Source organism: Thalassophryne amazonica, chromosome 13, assembly GCF_902500255.1.
Source record: "Thalassophryne amazonica chromosome 13, fThaAma1.1, whole genome shotgun sequence".
NCBI classification, from domain to species: domain Eukaryota; kingdom Metazoa; phylum Chordata; class Actinopteri; order Batrachoidiformes; family Batrachoididae; genus Thalassophryne; species Thalassophryne amazonica.
This window is the reverse complement of record NC_047115.1, coordinates 43,283,001-43,307,784: the sequence shown is the minus strand read 5'-3', so window position 1 is coordinate 43,307,784 and position 24,784 is coordinate 43,283,001. Positions and strand designations below refer to the sequence as shown.

Genomic DNA, 24,784 nt, shown 5'->3' with positions numbered 1-24,784 from the left:
GAAATGTGTACTCACCAAATGTTCCGCAAGACAATATGAAGTTTTAAAAAAAGCAGATCCTTCCGTATAAGACAAGAAAAAGGTGCAGATGCAAACTGACGTAAATCCACAAATTACAATTGGCGCAATGCATACTGGGAGAGGGTCTTGTCCGTGACGTCTCGGCAGCGTCCATGATGAGAGGGACAATTTGCGGAGGGCTAAATGTTAGCTGTAAATTTGTCATTTTCAAATGAAGATTTCTCAGTTGAATGACAGATCTGGGCTTGCAAATTTACTTTACTACATTCAGAAGGATCTCATGTGTAAATGTAAGTCATTTTTTGTTCAAAAAATCTGACTGCATTTTTTTCAATGCAGGTCTCCTTTAAACTTTTTGTTGCAGTTGCTGAGAGGTGATATTATTGCTCCCCCCCCCCCCCCCCCCCTTCGTTGAATGTTTGGGAGTAGACATTTAACATTTTGCGTATCTAATGTTTGAATATGTGTAAATGTACACTGATGCAGAAATGTATACATTACATTGTTGTTGATAAATCATTTTTCAAGACAATACCAACTGAGGGGAAGAACATGGACTTTTTTCCCCTCTCAAATTGTTTAATGTGGCAACACGGGTTTTTTAAAGAATTTATTTATTAGTAGTTTTGTAGTTAATGATAAAATAATACATTACAAATATATTTACTACCTGGATTGCATTTCTATTGCACTTTTCCATGTCAGGAGATATTATACAAAGGGCAACTCCAGCAACATCAATTTGGGAATTAAGCACCTTGCTGAAGGGAATGTTAATGGTGGTAATAATCCTCAGATAAGTGCTGTGTTTTGGGGTTCCCTGATAATATTTTTAATGTCTCCAGTCAGCAGATTGCTGAAACATCCCTGTGCTCAAATGGCCCTGTCACCACTTCCCATATATAAGATCAGTTGGAATGAGCCAGCTGTCTGCCTGGATGGTTGGCATCCAAGATCCAAGGTGGATTTCTGGCATTGTGGATGCGGCAAAGTGGACTTGCTAATTTGATTGAAGGCCTAACAACATTAACCCCTTAACGCCTATTGTTGCATATATCATATATGCGACAATATTTGACTCAAATATGCAACATACCAAATTGACCAGTATGCCTGTTGTTGCATATTTGCAACATACCAGTATTATTATTATAACATTATAACATAAATTATTACCAAAATACCAAAATTACGACTTATTTTTGTGCAAAAGTGAAATTAATAATCTCAACATTATTTACCATCTACTTAAAGGCAAAAACACACACAAAACATTTTTTTTATATACAGCTATATAAATTCAGGTGTTAAGGGGTTAACAGCAACACTAGTGTGACAACATGAATAAAAATTTGTAAGATAGACTGCACAGCTTTGTTCTCTAGTTTGGTTCTGCAGCACACAACATATAGCAGCCAGCGGGCGGTGCGCGTACGTGCACAGTCTGACATCCCCATCAACTAATGACTGTAATTATGAGAGTTGCTATAACAACGGTTGGATGCTCAGTGACCTGCTCTGGTGCGCCGCTGCACCCTGCACACGCACCTGATATGAGCACGGGCAGCAGCTCTTTGATGGTGTTCATGGAGTTAATGAGCATCTGTCTATGTTCTTGGTGTGTCAGCTCCTGCTGCCGCTCCTCAATCATCTTTGACATTTTTGTCATCCCTGTGGAAAGACAGAGAGAAAGAACCTGCAGAATTCAGCATCCCGTGGAAGTTAAGAAAAATCAAACATGAATGAAGTGACTGCTGTTTTTGGGAGATGACAGCAATGTAAACAATCGATTAAATCCAGAACAGACAGGCACGTCACGACCGAGCGACGGTTCACGACGACATCGGCCATGTGTGAAAATTCTTGGCCTCAAATTTCTTCCAGCTCATTATGCTACAGTACAAGTGACTTGTTACCTCTGAAGACACTTTTTACCCCGTTCTGTTCTCCTCCCAATGCAAAGACTCTGATCCTGAATCTCACCGTGCTACTGTCTGATTGTTAATTTTTATTACAAGTAACTTTCTCACTATAAAAGGCTTTTTTTTTTATGACTTTCAAAAAGACTAACTGGGAAAAAAAAAAAATCTACAAATGCAAAAAAAAAAAACCATCTTCAAACTACTTTACTGAACATCATTTTTGTCAATGTTGGGTTGATTTTTTTCTTCGACACTTGAGTGTGAAAGTTCTATTTTAAGAACCACATTGACTCGTCCTCAGGGAGTAGCAACTGTGAGCTGCTTGGTTCAGTAATACAGATCAGTGAAGGTCTCTGCTGACCTGGTCCCAGGTTCTTCGTGTATGTGATGAGGTCCTCCATGGTCTCCACCACTTCAGCTACTGTCAAGTACTCCAGGATACCTTTACACACGCGGATTATCTTACGCACCTACAACACAACACATACAAAGCACAGAAAAAACAAATAATTATCTTCATGTAAGAGCATTTTCATAAACTTCTCTTACGTATATAACGTCTTGAATTCTGCCTCGATGTAAATTAGCACATGTTCATGAGAAGGATGTACTACCATAAATAATGCTCCAATAATACCACACAAGTCTACACGCCCTAAGCATACATGTCAGATGTGTTCATCAGGACACTGAGATTGGTGACACCAGAGAAGGAAAAGTTACTTCTACTGGTTTTCAGCAGCATTTGTCAGTTTGTTCAACTTTTAGCCGGATAAATAAAAAAATAATGATGTAATTTCAATTAAATTTGGTGAGCGGATAAATGATGTTCTGGAAAATATGTGAATTTTGGTGGTGGTCTGGAATATATCCTGGAACTGAGATCCAGAAGAATGTTTGGAACATAGCAACATTTAACCCACAAAGCCGTGAGAAGATGCTGGTGAACTTTGGTGATCAGATGGATAATGTCCTAGAAGAAATTAGGGATTTTATTTTGAATTTGATCTGGAACTTATTTTGGATCCAGAACAAATTTGAAGCAATTTGTGACCTAGGCTGAAGGACAGCATGAAGGCTGTTTCATCCCATCGATGGTTAGATTCCATCACTGAAAGAAGGAAGATGTGGGAATTTTTTTCTCCTCCCATTTTCAGTTCCCCTCAGTTATTCAGGATTCCCACAAAAGATCTGGTTGAGCTCCACATTGGGATTTAAACCAGATGCCCTTCCTGACACAACTCCAGTTGTACATGGAAAAATGTGTGCAGCTCCTGGTGTTCCCAAGTGATCCCTCAGCCAACAAAAATATAAACGCAACACTTTTGGTTTTGCTCCCATTTTGTATGAGATGAACTCAAAGATCTAAAACTTTTTCCACATACACAATATCACCATTTCCCTCAAATATTGTTCACAAACCAGTCTAAATCTGTGATAGTGAGCACTTCTCCTTTGCTGAGATAATCCATCCCACCTCACAGATGTGCCATATCAAGATGCTGATTAGACACCATGATTAGTGCACAGGTGTGCCTTAGACTGTCCACAATAAAAGGCCACTCTGAAAGGTACAATGCCACAGATGTCGCAAGATTTGAGGGAGCGTACAATTGGCATGCTGACAGCAGGAATGTCAACCAGAGCTGTTGCTCATATATTGAATGTTCATGTCTCTACCATAAGCTGTCTCCAAAGGCATTCAGAGAATTTGGCAGTACATCCAACCAGCCTCACAACCGCAGACCACGTGTAACCACACCAGCCCAGGACCTCCACATCCAGCATGTTCACCTCCAAGATCGTCTGAGACCAGCCACTCGGACAGCTGCTGAAACAATCGGTTTGCATAACCAAAGAATTTCTGCACAAACTGTCAGAAACAGTCTCAGGGAAGCTCATCTGCATGCTCGTCGTCCTCATCGGGGTCTCGACCTGACTCCAGTTCGTCGTCGTAACCGACTTGAGTGGGCAAATGCTCACATTTGCTGGTGTTTGGCACGTTGGAGAGGTGTTCTCTTCACGGATGATGCGAAGGAGATGTGTTGCACTGTATGAGGCAAATGGTGGTCACACCAGATACTGACTGATATCCCCCCCCAATGAAACAAAACTGCACCTTTCAGAGTGGCCTTTTATTGTGGGCAGTCTAAGGCACACCTGTGCACTAATCATGGTGTCTAATCAGCATCTTGGTATGGCACACCTGTGAGGTGGGATGGATTATCTCAGCAAAGGAGAAGTGCTCACTATCACAGATTTCGACTGGTTTGTGAACAATATTTGAGGGAAATGGTGATATTGTGTATGTGGAAAAAGTTTTAGATCTTTGAGTTCATCTCATACAAAATGGGAGCAAAACCAAAAGTGTTGCGTTTATATTTTTGTTGAGTATAAATCATGACTGTGCCACTTAAAGAAGAAAGTAATTGTTGAAAATGAAACTGGATTAAAAAAAAGTTTTGTCACATCAAGGCCATCACTGTCTTCCAAAGAAGAAGGTCTACTGTATCTTAAATGAATGATACATTGTACATTTGAACAAGATATTGTCAATGTAATTATGTGTTATGTATGTATTATCAATTATCAAGTTGTTCACCAATAAATATGGCTTTATACACCCTTCAGAAAACTATACACCCTGAGGCCAAACAACTTGATAACAGTTTTATCATATACCTATAAATGATAAATGTTGTATGGTTTTCTGAAGGGTGTAAAAAGCTATATTCATTGGTGAACAACTTGATAACGATTTTATCATATACAGTGGTTCCTCGTTTATTGTGGGAGTTACGTTGTAAAAATAACCCGCGATAGGCGAAATCCGCGAAGTAGTCAGCGTTATTTTTTACAATTATTATAGATGTTTTAAGGCTGTAAAACCCCTCACTACACACTTTATACACTTTTCTCAAACAGGCATTAACATTTTCTCACTTTTCTCTCCAGTGTAAACACTCAAAGTTCAAACCTTAGTAGAAAAAGAATAGAATGTTTTCCTATAAATAATTATGATGGCTTTTAGAACTAACAAATTTAATTTTAATGATCAACCTACGAGGTTGGACACGTAAGAAATTATTACTAGTGACTCACCAGTATTTCACAGTTCCTCTGACCACGCCTCTTCGTCGTGGCGCCGCTCCGCTGTCCGGATTGGCTGATTACTCGGGTGGTATGAAAAATGTTACCCGTCCGTGAAAAGGGTGTATTGCTATTTATTCTTTAGTGTTTTATCCAATCATATCGGCGTATCATTTATAGGTATATGATAATATACATTATATGGGATTTTCAAAATAAAACTGCTTCCACATGATGAAATCTACAATCAATTACTGAAAACTTTGGTTTGGATGACAGCAGACTAACAGCACAGGTCTGGAGTATTTGCAGATTTTGTTTGTACCTCTGATAAAACTCAAAATATGACAAAATCAATGAAAAGAAAAATTGGTGAAATTCTTTTAAATCATTTGTGAACGCTATTTACAGTGCAAATGTACCTGCTGACACAAGCACAGGGTCAAAGAAATGATAAAACTCCAGAGTAGCACTTCCTATTATGAGAACAAATTTCAGTGTGTGCATGAATTTTTATTTTTAAACAACCACTTGTTTGTGTGTGTGTGTGTGTGTGTGTGTGTGTGTGTGTGTGTGTGTGTGTGTGTGTGTGTGTGTGTGTGTGTGTGTGTGTGGCTTCTTTTCTTCTTGTGATCTTGTGACGTACGCCTTGTGACTATGCTGCTGCAGAATCGAGGCTATAGTGACAAGAGATGGTGAGCGGTATCACGTGCACAGTATGATTCCACTTATGGAATCACACATTCAGCACACCCACCAACACAAGCTGGTACATACCATAAGCGCGCACACACACACACACACACACACACACACACCCTGAGTTATGACAGAGGGAAGTCATTTGATCTCTGTGATTAGATCTGCCTGCATTTGAGACTGCATTACTGACTTGCTTGAAGCTGAGTTCCTCCTTCCTCCATATGACTATATAAAGCATTATTTCCTCGAAAAACACCCCAGCTCTTCAGTAAAAGGGATTGGCATCTCACAGATGTGCTGTATAGAAGCAAATACACACCTCAGCCTCATCAAAGGTAAGGAGCAGGTCAGATGTTCCAGACAATATCCCTCTGGATCCATCAATCAGGTAATCTCGTGCAGGAACAGAGTACGGATCTGCCTTTAGCATCTGAGCCGCCTGAACGAGCTTCGAGCACGAGTTCTCCACCCTGGAAATACACAACTGGTTTAGGATCAGTAGACACAAGAAAATTAAGTACAACCATGTACTTTCACCTCATTGATCACACAAGACAGGTCTCTGTAAAAAGAAAATCAAATCCTCTGCCACACTGCCAGGGGCGGCTCCAGGATTTTATATATGGGGTGGCAGTATAAAGAGTGTCTCAAAAAAAATGTACCCCAAAATATTTTGGCAGCACAGAAAAATGAATCAATATTATCAGGCATTTTCTGCATGAGCATGTGGCCGAAGCATGTAATTTTTCTCCCCAATGCACAGTTTTTAGTCCAGTCTTTCCTTTGTGATGTTTTAAGCCTTTATCTTTTACACAACATGATCAATGTAACCTCCTCATCTGAGGTTTCCTAAGAAACAAATCATCCGTTTCCAGTTTTCCAGAAAACCACCTAGCAAATTCAAGTCTCCTTTGCTGGGGAGTTAATTCACTCTGAGACTGAATTTTGTACAGAAAGAGATGCAAGTCAGGATACATTGCACAGAACTCGATGATTTTTGTTCTCTGAATTAGGGTCAACTGCAACATTGTTCCTGGACTTTAATGTCTTGCAAAACAAACGTTAGCGTTACTGAAATGAGAAAAACACCAATATTTCAGAGTAAAACAATTTCCTGGTATTCATATTTCAGAGTACTTTTGGGTACATTTTTTGAGACACCCTATATATATGGGGTATGCATGGGGGACGTTCATGTTTCACCCAGCTGCCTAGGTGGTTGCCATCCAGGACCCGGTGAGGTTGTGTGGTGTTGTGGATGTAGCAAAGAGCAGCACCAGCGCATGCTCCCAGACTTGACTTGCCTTGCCAGAGAAACACTGAGTGTGATGGCATACATAAATAAAGAGGGTTGGTTTCTTCTTTTACTTGGAAACAAATAAACCAATTTTCACAAAACCTGATGAAATAATTGAGCTTGATCTGGTACTTGGAACTTTTTAATTGAGCAGTAAACAATGCAATATTAGATAGAAGGTTTGTCAACCAGCATCACAAAAGCAAATGCACAGGCACTGATGGATCAAACACGCAAACAAACAAAACATAGTAATGTCTTGTTTTAAGGTAATAGTTCTAAGAGTTGGTGTTGTGGTGAAATTGAGATTATACTGTATTTAAAGTGGACGTAAGCCTCAATTTTACTAGAAAACATCAAGCAGCACTGCAGTTGCAAACAGTATCAGTCTATTGAAAAATTATTTTTAATTAGATTAAGTTGGACAAAAATACCCAGAATTTCAATTTTCAATTTCAGTTTATTTTCATTAATATAGTACCAAATCACAACAGAGTTGCCTCAAGGCACTTTACACAAGTAAGATCTAACCTTACTAACCCCCAGAGCAGCAATGGTAAGGAAAAACTCCCTCTGAGGAAGAAACCTCAAGCAGAACAGACTCAAAGGGGTGGCCCTATAGGTCAGAACTAGCCTATACGAGGTCTGTCAATAGAGTACGAGGTCTATTAGAAAAGTATCCGACCTTATTATTTTTTTCAAAAACCATATGGATTTGAATCACGTGATTACATCAGACATGCTTGAACCCTCGTGGGCAAGCGAGAGTTTTTTCACGCCTGTCGGTTACGTCATTCGCCTGTGACCACTCCTTGTGGGAGGAGTCGTCCAGCCCCTCGTCGGAATTCCTTTGTCTGAGAAGTTGCTGAGAGACTGGCGCTTTGTTTGATCAAAATTTTTTCTAAACCTGTGAGGCACATCGAAGTGGACACGGTTCGAAAAATTAAGCTGGTTTTCGGTGAAAATTTTAACGGCTGATGAGAGATTTTGAGGTGATACTGTCGCTTTAAGGACTTCCCACGCAGTGGGACGTCGCGCAGCGCTCCCAGGCGCCGTCGTCAGCCTGTTTCAAGCTGAAAACCTCCACATTTCAGGCTCTATTGATCCAGGACGTCGTGAGAGAACAGAGAAGTTTCAGAAGAAGTCGGTTTCAGCATTTTATCCGGATATTCCACTGTTAAAGGAGATTTTTTTAATGAAAAACGTGCGGACGGATTGCAGCGTCGGCTCACAGCCGCCGCGACGCTCCGCCACAGGAAAAACACCTCTGTTGGAAGCCTTAAGGACAAGTTGGAACATGCCCAACTGTTAAACAATTTCTCAGATACTCACTCCATTGAATGCCATCAAAAGCCGCCTGGATTTTACAAATGGTTATCAACACGGAGGTGTTTTTCCTGTGCCGCCGCACCACGGCCGTCCGCACGTCTTTCATTAAAAAAATCTCCTTTAACAGTGGAATATCCGGATAAAATGCTGAAACTGACTTCTTCTGAAACTTCTCTGTTCTCTCACGACGTCCTGGATCAATACAGCCTGAAATGTGGAGGTTTTCAGCTTGAAACAGGCTGACGACGGCGCCTGGGAGCGCTGCGCGATGTCCCACTGCGTGGGAAGTCCTTAAAGCGACAGTATCACCTCAAAATCTCTCATCAGCCGTTAAAATTTTCACGGAAAACCATCTTAATTTTTCGAACCGTGTCCACTTCGATGTGTCTCACAGGTTTAGAAAAAATTTTGATCAAACAAAGCACCAGTCTCTCAGCAACTTCTCAGACAAAGGAATTCCGACGAGGGGCTGGACGACTCCTCCCACAAGGAGTGCTCACAGGCGAATGACGTCACCGACAGGCGTGGAAAAACTCACGCATGCGCACGAGGGTTCAAGCATGTCTGACGTAAAAACATATGAATGAAATCCATATAGTTTTTGAAAAAAATAAAAAGGACCTATACTTTATTGACAGCCCTCGTATATAGCGTACCCACACATACATTAGTGGATCATAACCAGTATGTGTGTGAAACCTCACACGTTGTGCTAACTGTGCAGTTTTATACAATTCCACACTCCATATCCTTTCTTTCTGGCACTTGTCCCGGGCACGGTGTTAAACTAGTGAGGGGCAGGAATGGCATTCGTGCTGCCACAAAACATTTCACAAAGCTAGACACCAGTTTGTGCATTCTTTTGCTGGTTTCCACAAAAGGATAGCCCTGAAAGAGAAGACACTACTGGAGGGCACTCAGACTCCTGTCTCTGGAGGATGGTGACTGGTACAATGCTGTGGCTGTATACTGTATAGCAAGACCCGGGTCCAAACTTGCTGGCAGGCAGTGCTCTCTGAGTTAACAGACCTAGACGTGGACAGATCTTGGTGCACACCTATTTTGGTTGAGTTGTTCCAGTGGTCACCTTACTGAGGGAGTGTGAGTTGTGGTGGTGGACTGGCTCTTTCTGATAGTGTCAGATCTCACCCGTCAATGCGCATATTATGAAACTCAAACGTAGGCATTCCTTGGGTATCCTGATTGTTGCCACAGTGTACAATCTGAAAGAAAGGGGTGAGTGAACTCTTGGTGAGGGAGATTTTTTTACTCACAGCTTCACTCTGGTTGATGATTGACTGCCTCAGAGGTGACACTCCTCTGGTCATGGGTGATTTCAGTGTGACCAGAGGCACATTTAGGGCGGCTTATGGTGACCACATCGTTTGCCACAGATGTGGCATCAATGGTAAAATGGTTCAGAGGTTCTTGACTTTGCAGAGGGCAAAGCAGGTGTATTTGGCTGAACATCCAGTGCTTATTTCCATTATTGTTGCTTTGCTGACATCCTGCCTTCCTGATTTTTGCCTGTCCTTTTGTATTGATTGCTTTTCATGAGAACATTTGTGATTGAGCTTTTACCTGAATTTTTGGATTACTGTCTCATGTCTCCCTGAGAAAGACTGTTGCCTGTTTAGCCTGATCACCAATTTCCCTGACTTATTGCCTGTTTAACGCCAAGGCTGGTACCAGCTACAGAACTGTGCTGTTATTGTGTGTGGACAGTAAACCTGCTTTGGCCTTCTCTTATAGTAGTTCTGTGTTGGGAACCATTGCTAAACCATTACACCAACTGTAAAAGGCCAAAGGGATGCCAACGTATCACCTGGCAGAGGTAGACAGAAGCCTACTTTAGAGAGGTGTGAGTTGGATAGAAGGTCTGCAATGTAGATGGACAGTCAGAAGCCATGGAGGGTCCACTGTACTGTAAATGTGGTGACACATTTACAGGGGTGGCATTGGCCATCCCTGCCCACCTTCTGCAGTCGCCAGTGCACACAGATAAATTACACAGCTCTCCTGGTAACAAGAGATGATTAGGCTTACAAGCTGTCAGGAAAGGCTGCATAAGGACAGCCAGTGCTGAGCCAAAAAATTTAAATGATTTTTGCAGTGCAGCTGTGCACATATACAGAGATATGTGGTGTTTCTGTCATTTCCACCCAAGGATCAAGCCTTGAGTATCTCATAAAGGAATTGTAATGCAGCATGTCACTTAATTTGAATAAAGCCAAGTTCCTCGTCTTTCTGACCACCGCGGGTCAGGGTATCGATGGCTGCTGGTGCATCTATATTTAGGCGGGTTCACATTCCCACATGCCCCCCTCCTCCTAAGCCGCGTGAGTGAGATTCATGGTGTGTTACTCTGTGTGTGCGCGAGCTTGAGACAGCGGCGTCTCAGCCTGTGTCAAACTACTTCTGCAGTAGAAACTGAAGAAAAGGACATCAGAAAAGCAAATGACGCACAATAAACGTATTATGATGTTAAAGGTGCATACAGGCGAGACAACACAGTCTTGATGTTTGAGTTTCAGGATTGCTGAGCACCAGCTCTCAGCCGGCACCCGAGTCCATGTCAGCTCATCAGGGGCAAGGCAGCAAACAGTAAACAGCATCTGGATGCTGGTGGAGCAGCACCGTCTCCACGCTCGCCTCAGAAGTGGCTCTTTGTTGAAGTTGGGATCACAGCCACATTTCCAAACTCTGAATCACATCTTTTAAACAAGTGCTCTGTCTGAGGAGATAGCGTGGATTATTTCCATCGTTTTTCCTCACTGGTTAATTATGCGATGCAGTCAGTGACAGAGCTGTGCGGAGGAAAAACAAGCAGCACTTTTTCTTCACACTGATTCAGTTGGAGCAGCTGTTGGCGACTTACTTAATGAAGGCAGGAGGCATGTCCCTCTTCATCACCTGGTCTTCTGTGGTTTGGACAGTGTCCTTCCCCACCTGCGACACATTTCAACGTTCAGTTTATTATGCCTTCAGCAACAAATACGACTTATGGTACCAGACTGATGACAGTTCAACTGTCGGTGACTAATTCAAACCGATTTCATCTATGCATGTGTGTCATATCAGTTATACATTTAGGAAAACCAGACAATTGTGATTGACCAAAACGTTGGTTTGTCAAAAGATGTGGTTGTTGTTGTGTGTTTCTTGGAGTACAACACACGAGTGCTCAGAAGTTTGCATTCACTCATGGACATGAATGTCATGGCAATATTGCTCTTTCAGTTACTTCTCTGAACTGCTCTTTTACTGGAGCAGAATCATTTTACAACATATACGTATTACAAAGTATCCAAGGAATTTGATGCACAAACTTGAATTTATTTGGGATTTTCTAAAATCAACCCAGGATCAAAAATGCTACTTAGGCTATTAGCAGAGCAGAGATGTGAAAGGACTGTACGTTTATGGTAAAAGCACCAAATTTTGCTAAGACATTGCAATAGAACAGATTTTGATTGTCATGCCAAGCTCAGTTTTTTCTTTTTCTTTCTTACTTTTTTAATCAATGTATTTGTGCTTGCAATGGATTTAGCATGTACAAAAACAATAAATGAAGTGTTGTTTTCTATGTTTTCTTACACACTGAATCCATTTCAACTTTAATAACATTGATTTTAAAAAAGATAGAAATTGAGCTTCGCATTATATCTAATTTATATATATATCACACACAAACACTAGCTGGGGTACCCGGCGCTGCCCAGGTTAACCTGTTTTAGACCTAAACCAAATGCCAATCATTTTAATCAAAACAATTGCCCAACATTTGTTTTTGTAATGCTGATGGCTTATAAATATACAGTAATAGGTAACGGGCTAAAGTTTGTCCAGCAGAACTATAAGAGGTGGACTCCCCAAACTAAGTGGAAATACTTGGTTAAAAGACAAACACATTTTAAGTCCTTCATGCAGACTTTGTTTTGCAATCAAATTTATAACAAAATTACACACAAAAGGTAGGTAACAGTAAATGTAAATATCAGTGAATCAAAACTGAGGTAGTGGTGTATTTCACTGTTTTTAAATTGCAATTTTACAAACATAAAATGAATGTATTCAGTCAGGAAGACAAACTGGGTTGTACAGGACAGTCAGGTGCTTAACAGTTGAGAACATAAAGTAGCTGAAGAAAGGGATTAAATAAACAGAGATGGCCAACACATATACAGGGCTGGAAATTTGAATCTGCCTGGTCATACCCACAGCTGGCTATTTTGGGGATAATTTTCAGTTCAACTTTTAAAAAAAATGGTACCAGTTTGTTCCCCATGTCATGCGGATTCAGAATATATAAAATTTTTAGGGCTACATATTATAGTTTGGGAGTTTATCCCGGACACACAAAAAGACAGACAGAAGTGGCAGCATGAAAAGCACATGGTACACTGTATGGTCTTACATAAATGGCTATTTTGGGGATAATTTTCAGTTCAACTTTTTAAAAAAATGGTACCAGTTTGTTCCCCATGTCATGCGGATTCAGAATATATATAATTTTTAGGGCTACATATTATAGTTTGGGAATTTATCCCGGACAGACAGATGTAGCTCTTTATGTATATAGATATATATATGGGGGAACGTGCAGCCTGGCGCCTTACTGTCAGAACAGGTGCACAGAGGGCTGAGCAGGCCTTGCTAAGCAATGAGCTAGCAGGAAGGAGCGACAGTGGGGAAGCCTCAGCAGGCATCACAGTACATGTGCAACAAATGCAGCAGAGATTGTTACTTGTGCATTGGAATGATAAGTCATTCGCACAGGTGCAGGTGCAAATTTCCTGTATATTTGTATTGCCAACTGTGTTGATAGCATGGGCCCAATCAAAGGGCCGCCCTTTTGAGTCTGGTCTGCTCTAGGTTTCTTCCTCAAATCATCAGAGGGAGTTGTTCCTTACCACTGTTGCGTGTGTGCTTGCTCTAGGGGTTGGTAAGGTTAAACCTTATTTGTGGCAGCTTTGTTGTGATTTGGCACTATATAAATGAAATTAACTAAAATTGAATTGAAAAACAAACAAACAAACAGAAAAAGAAGCAAAAAACAAACTGGACACTACACCATCGTCTCCTGCAGACGGACAGATGCCAGGAGAATATTGTATATATATATATATAGCTGCAACGCTAAACACGCTCTGATTGGCTGATTACCGGTCTCTTATTTTCCCATATCAGACCAGTTTCCATGACAGTCGTCCCCAACACGTATTTTCTTTACAAGCCAGGAAGCTAAAAACACGATTACAAAACGCAAGTGGGACATGAACGTACTCCATACATGCCTCAACAGCATCGAAAAAACACACAGGTTGAAAGCTTACCAGCTAACGACCAGACCATCTGTTAGCAAGTTCTTCATAGAGGTGAAGAAAGCGAACGAGCTCAACACCGTCAGCAGCATATTCGGGTGATACTGTAAGTTTATATGTATAACAGCCATATAATAAATTAATTATTAACCTCGCGCTTGGTTAATAATCCTTTAATATCATACAATTTATGTGCAAAAGTTGGTCCTTTTGCCATAACACACAAAAACTCGAGTATTTTCACACACATCTGCCCTTTCAGTGATGCTGAAAGTTCCAAAATATCTTTTAAGTTGCCATGGTTTCTTAATTTCTTGTTAGTGAGCCTGATTAACTACAGCTGGTGCCTCCTGTGTTTGAACATAAACATAACTCTAACATAATGTAGCTCACTGGATTGACCAACACACAGCACAATGGGAAAGTCCAGGGAGATCAGCGCAGAAACAAGGAGTGTCTCTTGAAGCCATTTATAAACAACCACAGATTCTAAGACCATCAGTTCAAATAACTGTACCGAAGTACAAGTAGTTAGGAGATGTAGCCACTCTGCCAAGGTCTGGAAGAAAAGCAAAACTGTCATCCTCAGCTGAGAAGAAATAGTCTCAGATGGCTAGGAACAGTCCAAGAACCAGCAAGCCACAAGCCTGGCATAAACTGGGAGTTGCTGGAACACCACTGTCACTAGCCTGGTTTCCATTACACATTTGCACAAAGGGTAAGTCATATTTTCAGAATGTCGACCAAACACTAGAGTGAAATGACAGCGTTTCCACTGAGTGATAGAATGTAACTGCTGGGTTTTACCTTCTCGTGATAACCGCCATTCCAACAAGGATCTTGAGAGAACAGTAATCAAAGTGATGGAAGACTAAGTCCCACTAAATATTGTAATTTTGTTGTTTTGTTTTTTATAATCCAGTATTTCCATAACGTCATCTCTTATAAGGTTTATAAGATCTCCATCTCTTCTCTCCATATGTACCAGTCCATTTCTGTACGTTATGAGAACTGTAATAGCAGGAAAAGTTTTTCCATTCCATTTTTTTCCAGAGTCACCTGAAAAACCACCTCATGTGAAAGCAAACATGTTTTAGCGATATTTATGAGGTTGGGGTTTTTTTTTTAATTCAGGTGTTTCCATTAAGCATATTTTCAATACGTTGCTTCAAACTGCACAAGTTTGGAAACCCACCGAGTGTTTATAGTCAAATGTGTTTTACATCACCACGGGCTGAGAGATTATTATTCAAGAGAGAAGGATCTGTTCTAAATTGAAATGGACAAAGACACAGAGAGAGAGAGAGAGAGAGACCTTCAGGAGGAACATTTGACATCAGAAGAGACAAAGATTAAGTTGTTTGGCCATGATGACCAGGGGAGTAAATGTGAGGCATTCCTCCTTCAGAACACCGTAGAACCTGGTGAGCAGGAGGTTCTATCGTGGAGGATGACCTTAGAATTCTAATGAATGGTTTTCAGAATAGCATGACATTTTGCAGCTGTGTGAAATAACATTGCAGGATAAGAAAGACACTGATAAGCAGACTTTTATGAAATGTGGTGCAAAGACTATATACGTTTTTATGTGGATCTACACAAGAAAATAGGGCCAGCACATTTTAAAATAATTATTTTTGATATTACAAAAAAGTGTGGCATTTTAGGCCTTTAATCTTATCCTTATGTATCCAGTTATGACACGTGTTCATACAGTCAGATGCATTTTTATCACTGAGGACTCTGACTGCTCAAACTAACAACAACAACAACAATAATAATAAAATCTCAATTTATCAACATTTTACTAAACATTATGATATGCTTGGTTTGTACAGGCAAAATAATTTTATTTTACAAAATAAAATAAAGAAATTAATAAACTAAGCCCCCAGCACACACCTCTACAGCATTTTAAAAACATAGTAAAACCTTTCTCTTCTCATAGCCATCACCAACAAAAGAACTTAAGCTTTTTCCCCCATTAGGTTTGTCAACATGATAGTTAATTATGGCATAATATATCAATGAATTTCTATAAAAGTTGCATGATGATGATTCAGAAAGTTGGACACATTGTCTATAATAGTCTAAAATACAACCCCTGGCAAAAATTATGGAATCACCGGCCTTGGAGGATGTTTATTCAGTTGTTTAATTTTGTAGAAAAAAAGCAGATCACAGACATGACACAAAACTAAAGTCATTTCAAATGGCAACTTTCTGGCTTTAAGAAACACTATAAGAAATCAGGAAAAAAAAAATGTGGCAGTCAGTAACAGTTACTTTTTTAGACCAAGCAGAGGGAAAAAAATATGGAATCACTCAATTCTGAGGAAAAAATTATGGAATCATGAAAAACAAAAGAACGCTCCAACACATCACTAGTATTTTGTTGCATCACCTCTGGCTTTTATAACAGCTTGCAGTCTCTGAGGCATGGACTTAATGAGTGATAAACAGTACTCTTCATCAATCTGGCTCCAACTTTCTCTGATTGCTGTTGCCAGATCAGCTTTGCAGGTTGGAGCCTTGTCATGGACCATTTTCTTCAACTTCCACCAAAGATTTTCAATTGGATTAAGATCCGGACTATTTGCAGGCCATGACATTGACCCTATGTGTCTTTTTGCAAGGAATGTTTTCACAGTTTTTGCTCTATGGCAAGATGCATTATCATCTTGAAAAATTATTTCATCATCCCCAAACATCCTTTCAATTGATGGGATAAGAAAAGTGTCCAAAATATCAATGTAAACTTGTGCATTTATTGATGATGTAATGACAGCCATCTCCCCAGTGCCTTTACCTGACATGCAGCCCCATATCATCAATGACTGTGGAAATTTACATGTTCTCTTCAGGCAGTCATCTTTATAAATCTCACTGGAACGGCACCAAACAAAAGTTCCAGCATCATCACCTTGCCCAATGCAGATTCGAGATTCATCACTGAATATGACTTTCATCCAGTCATCCACAGTCCACGATTGCTTTTCCTTAGCCCATTGTAACCTTGTTTTTTTCTGTTTAGGTGTTAATGATGGCTTTCGTTTAGCTTTTCTGTATGTAAATCCCATTTCCTTTAGGTGGCTTCTTACAGTTCGATCATAGACATTGACTCCAGTTTCCTCCCATTCGTTCCTCATTTGTTTTGATGTGCATTTTCGATTTTTGAGACATATTGCTTTAAGTTTTCTGTCTTGACGCTTTGATGTCTTCCTTGGTCTACCAGTATGTTTGCCTTTAACAACCTTCCCATGTTGTTTGTATTTGGTCCAGAGTTTAGACACAGCTGACTGTGAACAACCAACATCTTTTGCAACATTGCGTGATGATTTACCCCCTTTTAAGAGTTTGATAATCCTCTCCTTTGTTTCAATTGACATCTCTCATGTTGGAGCCATGATTCATGTCAGTCCACTTGGTGCAACAGCTAAGGTGTGATCACTCCTTTTAGATGCAGACTAACAAGCAGATCTGATTTGATGCAGGTGTTAGTTTTGGGGATGAAAATTTACAGGATGATTCCATAATTTATTCCTCAGAATTGAGTGATTCCATATTTTTTTCCCTCTGCTTGGTCTAAAAAAGTAACCATTACTGACTGCCACAATTTTTTTTCCTGATTTCTTATAGTGTTTCTTAAAGCCAGAAAGTTGCCATTTGAAATGATTTTAGTTTTGTGTCATGTCTGTGATCTGCTTTTTTTCTACAAAATTAAACAACTGAATGAACATCCTCTGAGGCCGGTGATTCCATAATTTTTGCCAGGGGTTGTATAATGCAATGCTAAAATATTGTCGGCTGTTGTTTAGTTGGTATCCCAGTGCAATATATATATATATATATATATATATATATATATATATATATATATATATATATATAATACATTTATTGTTATTTACATTAATTATTAAGATTGTTTTACTTACAATTTGTACATGTTCATTATAGGCCCTCTATCAGTTAATCAGTCTATCAATCAATCATAAATAATATTTACATTTATGAGCTTTTGAGAAGAGCAGAAGTTAGCTTTGAGTTAGCGGATGTTAGCATGCACACTGACGTCCGCGAAATGTCATTTAAACCACTCTAGAGGTATTATCAGGTTTCAAAACAGCATTTTCAGTTTTAGAAGTTATTATTTCTTGCTAGCTTTTACATAATATGTGAAAAAAGGTTATATTTACACACAAACAAAAAGGAGTTTGCAGCTAGCTACAAGCCTATGACATCACCTCGCTAATGTCGGCTAAATGTCTTGTAAATCACTTCAGAGGTGTTATTAGGTTCCAAAAACAGTGTTTTCAGTATTAGAAGTGTTTATTTCTCACTAGCTTTTACAGAATATATGACAAACATGTTATACATAAACACATAAATGAAGCTTTTTAGAGAGACTAAGTTGGTTCCACTCCTCCAGCCAGTGCAAAGGAATCGTATCGTGTTATTTGGTCACGTGACTTTTAGTCGGGATTCTGACATTTTGCTGATTGGCTGAGACACGCCGCTCTCTGATTGGCTGCAGCCTTTGTTTACAATGTAGCACTGGTACCACAGTCTCTGGAGGAGTGGAACCAACTTACATTTTCGGCGGTTACGCCACAGCCAATCACAGAGCATGGCGTGATAGCCAATAGCAGCCGACGTATCAGATGGACCAATCACAGCCATGTTTTCAAAAACACGCTACCAGTATAAGAGACTGTGGTACCAGTGCTATAGAGAGACCTGCTACTGACGTCATGGTGCCGCTCTACTGTGATTGGCTGTCACCTCCGCCACTCAAAATAAATAAATAAATAAATAAAAAACAAAATTAAAATACCTCTTAAAATAGGTCAAGGTTAGCCATCTTTGAACTTGTCCAAGGACTGTGTTCCAAGAATGTTTTCAGTGAATTTGAAGACTCTGGCAGGGCTAGACTGGACAGACAGATGGATGCAAAGTCTTTGCAATACCCGATGGCCATATTTGATGGCCTTGGGTAAAAAAATTTGGTCTTATGCTCTACATTTGTCTTCTGCCAATATCTCACACACACACACACACACACACACACACACACACACACACACACACACACACACACACACACACACACACACACAGTTTGTAGTATAAAGAATGTTTGAACATTGAAAGGTTTACGTCACCTTTGATGACACATTGACGATGTACACATACAAACCTGACAACTGTGTTGTGTGGGCCGCCAGAAGAGGAGGTACTGCTGGCCCACCATCAGTAGGCGCCCTGCCTGAAGTGCGGGCTTCAGGCACGAGAGGGCGCTGCCGCCTCAGGAACAAGCCGTGGTGACAGCTGTCACCCATCATCTGTGACAGCTGTCACTAATCCATACATCTGGTATAAAAGCAGGAAGACACCTCCACCAAACTGCCGAGATATCATCTTCATTTGGAGGTACTACTCTCAGCCTTTTTTTGAGATTTATAAATCTGTGATTGTGAGTGTTTGCAGGAGAACCGGTCGTTTTGGTGGAGGCTGTGCATGACGGCGCTCCTTTTCCTCTGAGACCACTGCAACGTGTTGAGTGAGAGGTGGAGGTGGCATTCCCACCATTGTTACTGGGTGTTCACACACCCACCCTTTGACTGTCTTTTGCTTTCTGCCAGCAGTACCAGATCCGACATGCCGGAGAGGTGGCCACCTGGGGACTCCGGGACTTGGCGGCTCCAGTATTCCTCGGGTTCAGGTGGCGGTGGAAATCGTGTGGTTCCGGTTCGTTTCCTGACGGGCGTCTCCTATCGTCGAGCCTGCCCACACGACACCTTTATTAATTGACTGTTGCACATTCTGATTCTGCTGTGTTTGGTTGTGACATTCACACCAGTAAAGTGTTATAATTTGACTTCTTCCATTGTCCGTTCATTTACGCCCCCTGTTGTGGGTCCGTGTCACTACACTTTCCCAACAGGATATCTCGGCCAGCGTCATGGACTCCGAGGGGCGTCACCAGGCTGTTGAACAACCAATGGGAGAGCAGGGAGCGCAGGCATCTGCAGGAGGCGTGATTGGTGAGCTACAGCATATTCTCACTGCCTTTACGGCTCGAATGGATCAAATAGCCGAGCAAAACATCCTCCTGAACCGCAGGGTGGAGGCTCTCTCCGCGCAAGTGGCGGCGAGCACTCAGGGCGCTGCTGCAGCTCCTCCTCCTGTCGATCCTGTGCTAGATATTAACGTTCCAGTGGTGGTCCAACAACCCCTCCCACCATCCCCTGAAGCATACATAAGCCCTCCTGAGCCGTACGGAGGTTGTGTGGAGACGTGCGCGGACTTTCTTATGCAGTGTTCGCTCGTCTTCGCACAACGTCCCGTCATGTACGCGTCAGACGCAAGCAAAATAGCTTATGTGATCACTCTGCTTCGGGGAGAGGCACATGCTTGGGCTACGGCGCTTTGGGAGCAAAATTCATGGCTCCTTCACACATACACTGGGTTTGTGAGGGAGTTTAGAACTGTGTTTGATCACCCTAACAGGGGAGAGACCGCTTCAACCGTGCTGCTGTCGATGAGACAAGGACGCCGGAGCGCAGCTGCTTATGCAGTCGACATCCGCATCGCGGCTGTGAGGTCCAGCTGGAATAACGCTGCGCTCCGCGCCGCCTTTGTAAATGGACTGTCGTCAGTCCTAAAGGAGCACCTAGTGGCCAAGGATGAACCGCGGGAATTAGATGGGCTTATTGATCTCGTTATACGGTTAGACAATCGGTTGGAGGAACGCCGTCGGGAACGAGACGAAGGACGTGGCCGGGTGCGCGCAGTCCCTCTTCCTTCTGGGTCCGAGAAAGGTCCGCCCTTCCCACGCTCCCTGGCATCTACGTCCCGTGGGGCGACAGCTCCCCCTGCTGACGAAGCTATGGACACGAGCAGGGCCACATTTAGACCACCTAATAGACAGAGGAGGTTTCCACGCGGGGCGTGTTTTGTTTGTGGCTCAATGGAGCATCAATTGAGCGATTGCCCCGAACGGTTAAACACCAATGCCTGCCCCTAGAGACTGGGCTTAGGGTGGGCCAAAAAATTCACGTGGGACACACACATATTGCCGCACGACTCCCAGTTACAATCCTTAGTGGGGATTTAACCCTTCAGGCCCCAGCACTGGTAGACACAGGGTCAGAAGGGAATCTGTTAGACAGCAGATGGGCCAGGGAGGTAGGGCTCCCTCTGGTGGCGCGACCTACACCATTGCAGGTGCGAGCACTAGATGGCACCCTACTCCCTTTACTCACACACAAGACACCACCAGTAACTCTGGTAGTGTCAGGGAATCATAGGGAGGAGATTGAGTTTTTGTGACTCCTTCTACCTCCCGTGTGATTCTGGGGTTCCCCTGGATGTTGAAACACAATCCCCGGATTGATTGGCCGTCCGGGGTGGTGGTACAGTGGAGCGAAACCTGCCATCGGAGGTGTTTGGGATCCTCGGTTCCTCCCGGTTCCCAGGCTAAGGAGCAGGTCCAAGTACCCCCCAATCTGTCGGCGGTGCCGGTTGAGTACCACAACCTTGCTGACGTTTTTAGCGAGGATCGGGCACTCACTCTTCCCCCGCACCGTCCATATGATTGTGCCATCGATTTGTTGCCAGGCGTGGAGTTCCCGTCCAGCAGGCTGTACAACCTCTCCCAACCTGAGCGCGAATCGATGGAGACCTACATCCGGGACTCCTTAGCTGCCGGGCTGATCTGTAACTCCACCTCTCCGATGGGAGCGGGTTTCTTTTTTGTGGGAAAAAAAGATGGCGGTCTTTGTCCATGCATTGATTATCGGGGGCTGAACGAGATCACGGTTCGCAACCGATACCCGTTGCCTTTGTTGGATTCAGTGTTCACCCCCCTGCATGGAGCCAAAATCTTCACAAAGTTGGATCTTAGGAACGCATACCACCTAGTTCGGATCCGGAAGGGAGACGAATGGAAGACGGCATTTAAACACCCCGTTAGGTCATTTTGAGTACCTGGTCATGCCGTTTCGGCCTCACTAACGCCCCCCGCGATGTTCCAAGCTTTGGTTAATGACGTCTTGCGTGACTTCCTGCCCGATTCGTCTTCGTAGATCTGGATGATATACTCATCTTTTCTCCGGACCCTGAGACCCATGTACGGCATGGTACGTCGGTCTGCAGCGGTTGTTGGAGAACCGGTTGTTTGTGAAGGGCGAGAAGTGTGAGTTTCACCGCACTTCTTTGTCTTCCTGGGGTTTATCATCTCCTCCGACTCCGTCTCCCCGGATCCGGCCAAGGTCGCAGCGGTGAGAGACTGGCCCCAACCTACAAGCCGTAGGAAGCTGCAACAGTTCCTCGGCTTCGCAAATTTCTACAGGAGGTTCATTAAGGGGTTTAGTCAGGTTGTTAGCCCCCTGACGGCCCTGACCTCACCAAAAGTTCCCTTCACCTGGTCGGATCGGTGCGAAGCCGCGTTTAGGGAGTTGAAACGCCGGTTCTCGACTGCACCGGTCTTGGTGCAGCCCGATCCTGGTCGCCAGTTTGTGGTTGAAGTGGACACCTCTGATTCAGGATAGGAGCCGTGCTATCCCAGAGCGGAGAAACCGATAAGGTTCTTCACCCGTGTGCCTATTTTTCCAGCAGGTCGACCCCAGCAGAGCGGAAGTATGACGTGGGCAATCGAGAGCTCCTTGCGGTGAAAGAGGCCCTTGAGGAGTGGAGACACCTGCTGGAGGGAGCGTCTGTGCCTTTCACGGTTTTCACTGACCACCGGAACCTGGAGTATATCAGGACCGCCAAGCGACTGAACCCCAGGCAAGCCCGCTGGTCACTGTTTTTCGGCCGTTTTGACTTCCGGATCACCTACCGCCCCGGGACCAAAAACCAAAGATCGGATGCCCTGTCCCGGGTGCATGAACAGGAAGTCAAGACCGAGCTGTCGGATCCACCGGAACCCATTCTCCCGGAGTCCACTATCGTGGCTGCTCTGACCTGGGACGTGGAGAAGACCGTCCGGGAGGCCCTGGCACGGAGCCCGGATCCAGGAACAGGACCGAAGAACGACTATACGTCCCACCAGAGCCAGGGCTGCCGTCCTAGACTTCTGTCACGGGTCCAAACTCTCCTGCCACCCAGGGGTGCGTAGGACCGTGGCAGTAGTCCGGCAGCGCTTCTGGTGGGCGTCCCTGGAGACTGATGTCCGGCTTACATCCAGGCCTGCACCACCTGCGCCAGGGGCAAGGCTGACTACCAGAAGGCACAGGGACTTCTACAGCCACTTCCTGTGCCTCACCGCCCCTGGTCTCACATCGGTCTGGATTTTGTCACAGGCCTCCCGCCGTCCCGGGGACACACCACCATACTCACGATAGTGGACCGTTTCTCCAAGGCGGCCCACTTCGTGGCCCTCCCGAAGCTCCCGTCGGCCCAGGAGACAGCGGATCTCCTCGCCACCATGTTGTCCGGCTGCATGGATACCAACAGACATCGTTTCGGATCGCGGTCCCCAGTTCTCCTCGCAGGTGTGGAGAAGTTTCTGCCGGAACTGGGGGCCACTGTAAGCCTCTCGTCTGGGTATCACCTGCAGACTAACGGACAGGTCGAACGGGCCATCCAGGAGTTGGAGCAGGCCCTCAGGTGCACGACCTCCGCACACCCGACGGCTTGGAGTGAACATCTGGCCTGGATCGAGTACGCTCATAACACCAGGTGTCCTCTGCCACCGGCCTCTCCCCGTTCGAGTGTGCTGGGGTACCAGCCCCCTTTGTTTCCTTTGGTGGAGGGAGAGGTCGGTGTGCCCTCGGTCCAGGCCCACCTGCGAGATGCCGTCGGTGTGGCGCACCGCCCGTTCGGCCTTGTTGAGGGCCCGGACGAGGGCTAAAGCCCATGCAGACCGTCGACGGTCCCCGGCCCCCGGCCCCTACTTACAAGCCCTACTTTCCACCAAGGACATTCCTCTCCAGGTCGAGTCCCCCAAATTGAAGGACCGTTTCATTGGACCCTTCCCCATCCTCAAGGTCCTCATCCTAACCGCAGTGAGGCTCCAACTCCCGGCCTCACTGCGGATCCATCCGGTCTTTCATGTCTCCAGGATTAAACCGCATCACACCCTCCCCCTCTGTGCACCCGGTCCAGCGCCGCCTCCTGCCCGTATTATCGACGGGAGCGGCTTGGACAGTTCGCCGGCTCTTGGACGTCCGCCGCATGGCCGGGGTTTCCAGTATTTGGTGGACTGGGAGGGGTATGGGCCCGAAGAACGCTCCTGGGTGAAGAGGCTTCATCCTGGACCCGGCCCTCCTGGCCGATTTCTATCGTCGCCACCCGGACAAGCCTGGTCGGCACCAGAAGGCGCCCGTTGAGGGGGGGTCCTGTTGTGTGGGCCGCCAGAAGAGGAGGTACTGCTGGCCCACCACCAGAAGGCGCCCTGCCTGAAGTGCGGGCTTCAGGCACGAGAGGCGCTGCCGCCTCAGGAACAAGCCGTGTGACAGCTGTCACCCATCATCTGTGACAGCTGTCACTAATCCATACATCTGGTATAAAAGCAGGAAGACACCTCCACCAAACTGCCGAGATATCATCTTCATTTGGAGGTACTACTCTCAGCCTTTTTTTGAGATTTATAAATCTGTGATTGTGAGTGTTTGCAGGAGAACCGGTCGTTTTGGTGGAGGCTGTGCATGACGGCGCTCCTTTTCCTCTGAGACCCCTGCCACTGTTGAGTGAGAGGTGGAGGTGGTATTCCACCATTGTTACTGTGTTTCACACACCCCACCCTTTGACTGTCTTTTGCTTTCTGCCAGCAGTACCAATCCGACACACGCCGGAGAGGTGCCACCTGGGGACTCCGGGACTTGGCGGCTCCAGTATTCCTCGGGTTCAGGTGGCGGTGGACATTCTCACTTAAAAGGCTTTTTTTTATGACTTTTTCAAAAGACTAACTGGGAAAAAAAAAAATCTACAAATGCAAAAAAAAAAACCATCTTCAAACTACTTTACTGAACATCATTTTGTCAATGTTGGGTTGATTTTTTCTTCGACACTTGAGTGTGAAAGTTCTATTTTAAGAACCACATTGACTCGTCCTCAGGGAGTAGCAACTGTGAGCTGCTTGGTTCAGTAAT

At 43.9% G+C, this 24,784-nt stretch overlaps 1 protein-coding gene across 4 annotated transcripts in view; it reads right to left on the bottom strand.

Annotated features, from left to right (window-relative positions):
* LOC117523261 (vinculin-like) overlaps window positions 1-24,784 on the bottom strand; it is a 127,356-nt gene that overhangs the window by 43,903 nt on the left and 58,669 nt on the right. For all 4 annotated transcript variants that reach the window (XM_034184724.1, XM_034184725.1, XM_034184726.1 and 1 more), the window contains exons 2-5: window positions 11,240-11,310; window positions 6,055-6,205; window positions 2,305-2,413; window positions 1,570-1,692 (exon numbers count right to left, since the gene is read on the bottom strand). In XM_034184724.1, coding sequence (XP_034040615.1) covers window positions 1,570-1,692; window positions 2,305-2,413; window positions 6,055-6,205; window positions 11,240-11,310 — 454 coding nt within the window. The remainder of the gene's footprint in view (window positions 1-1,569; window positions 1,693-2,304; window positions 2,414-6,054; window positions 6,206-11,239; window positions 11,311-24,784) is intronic.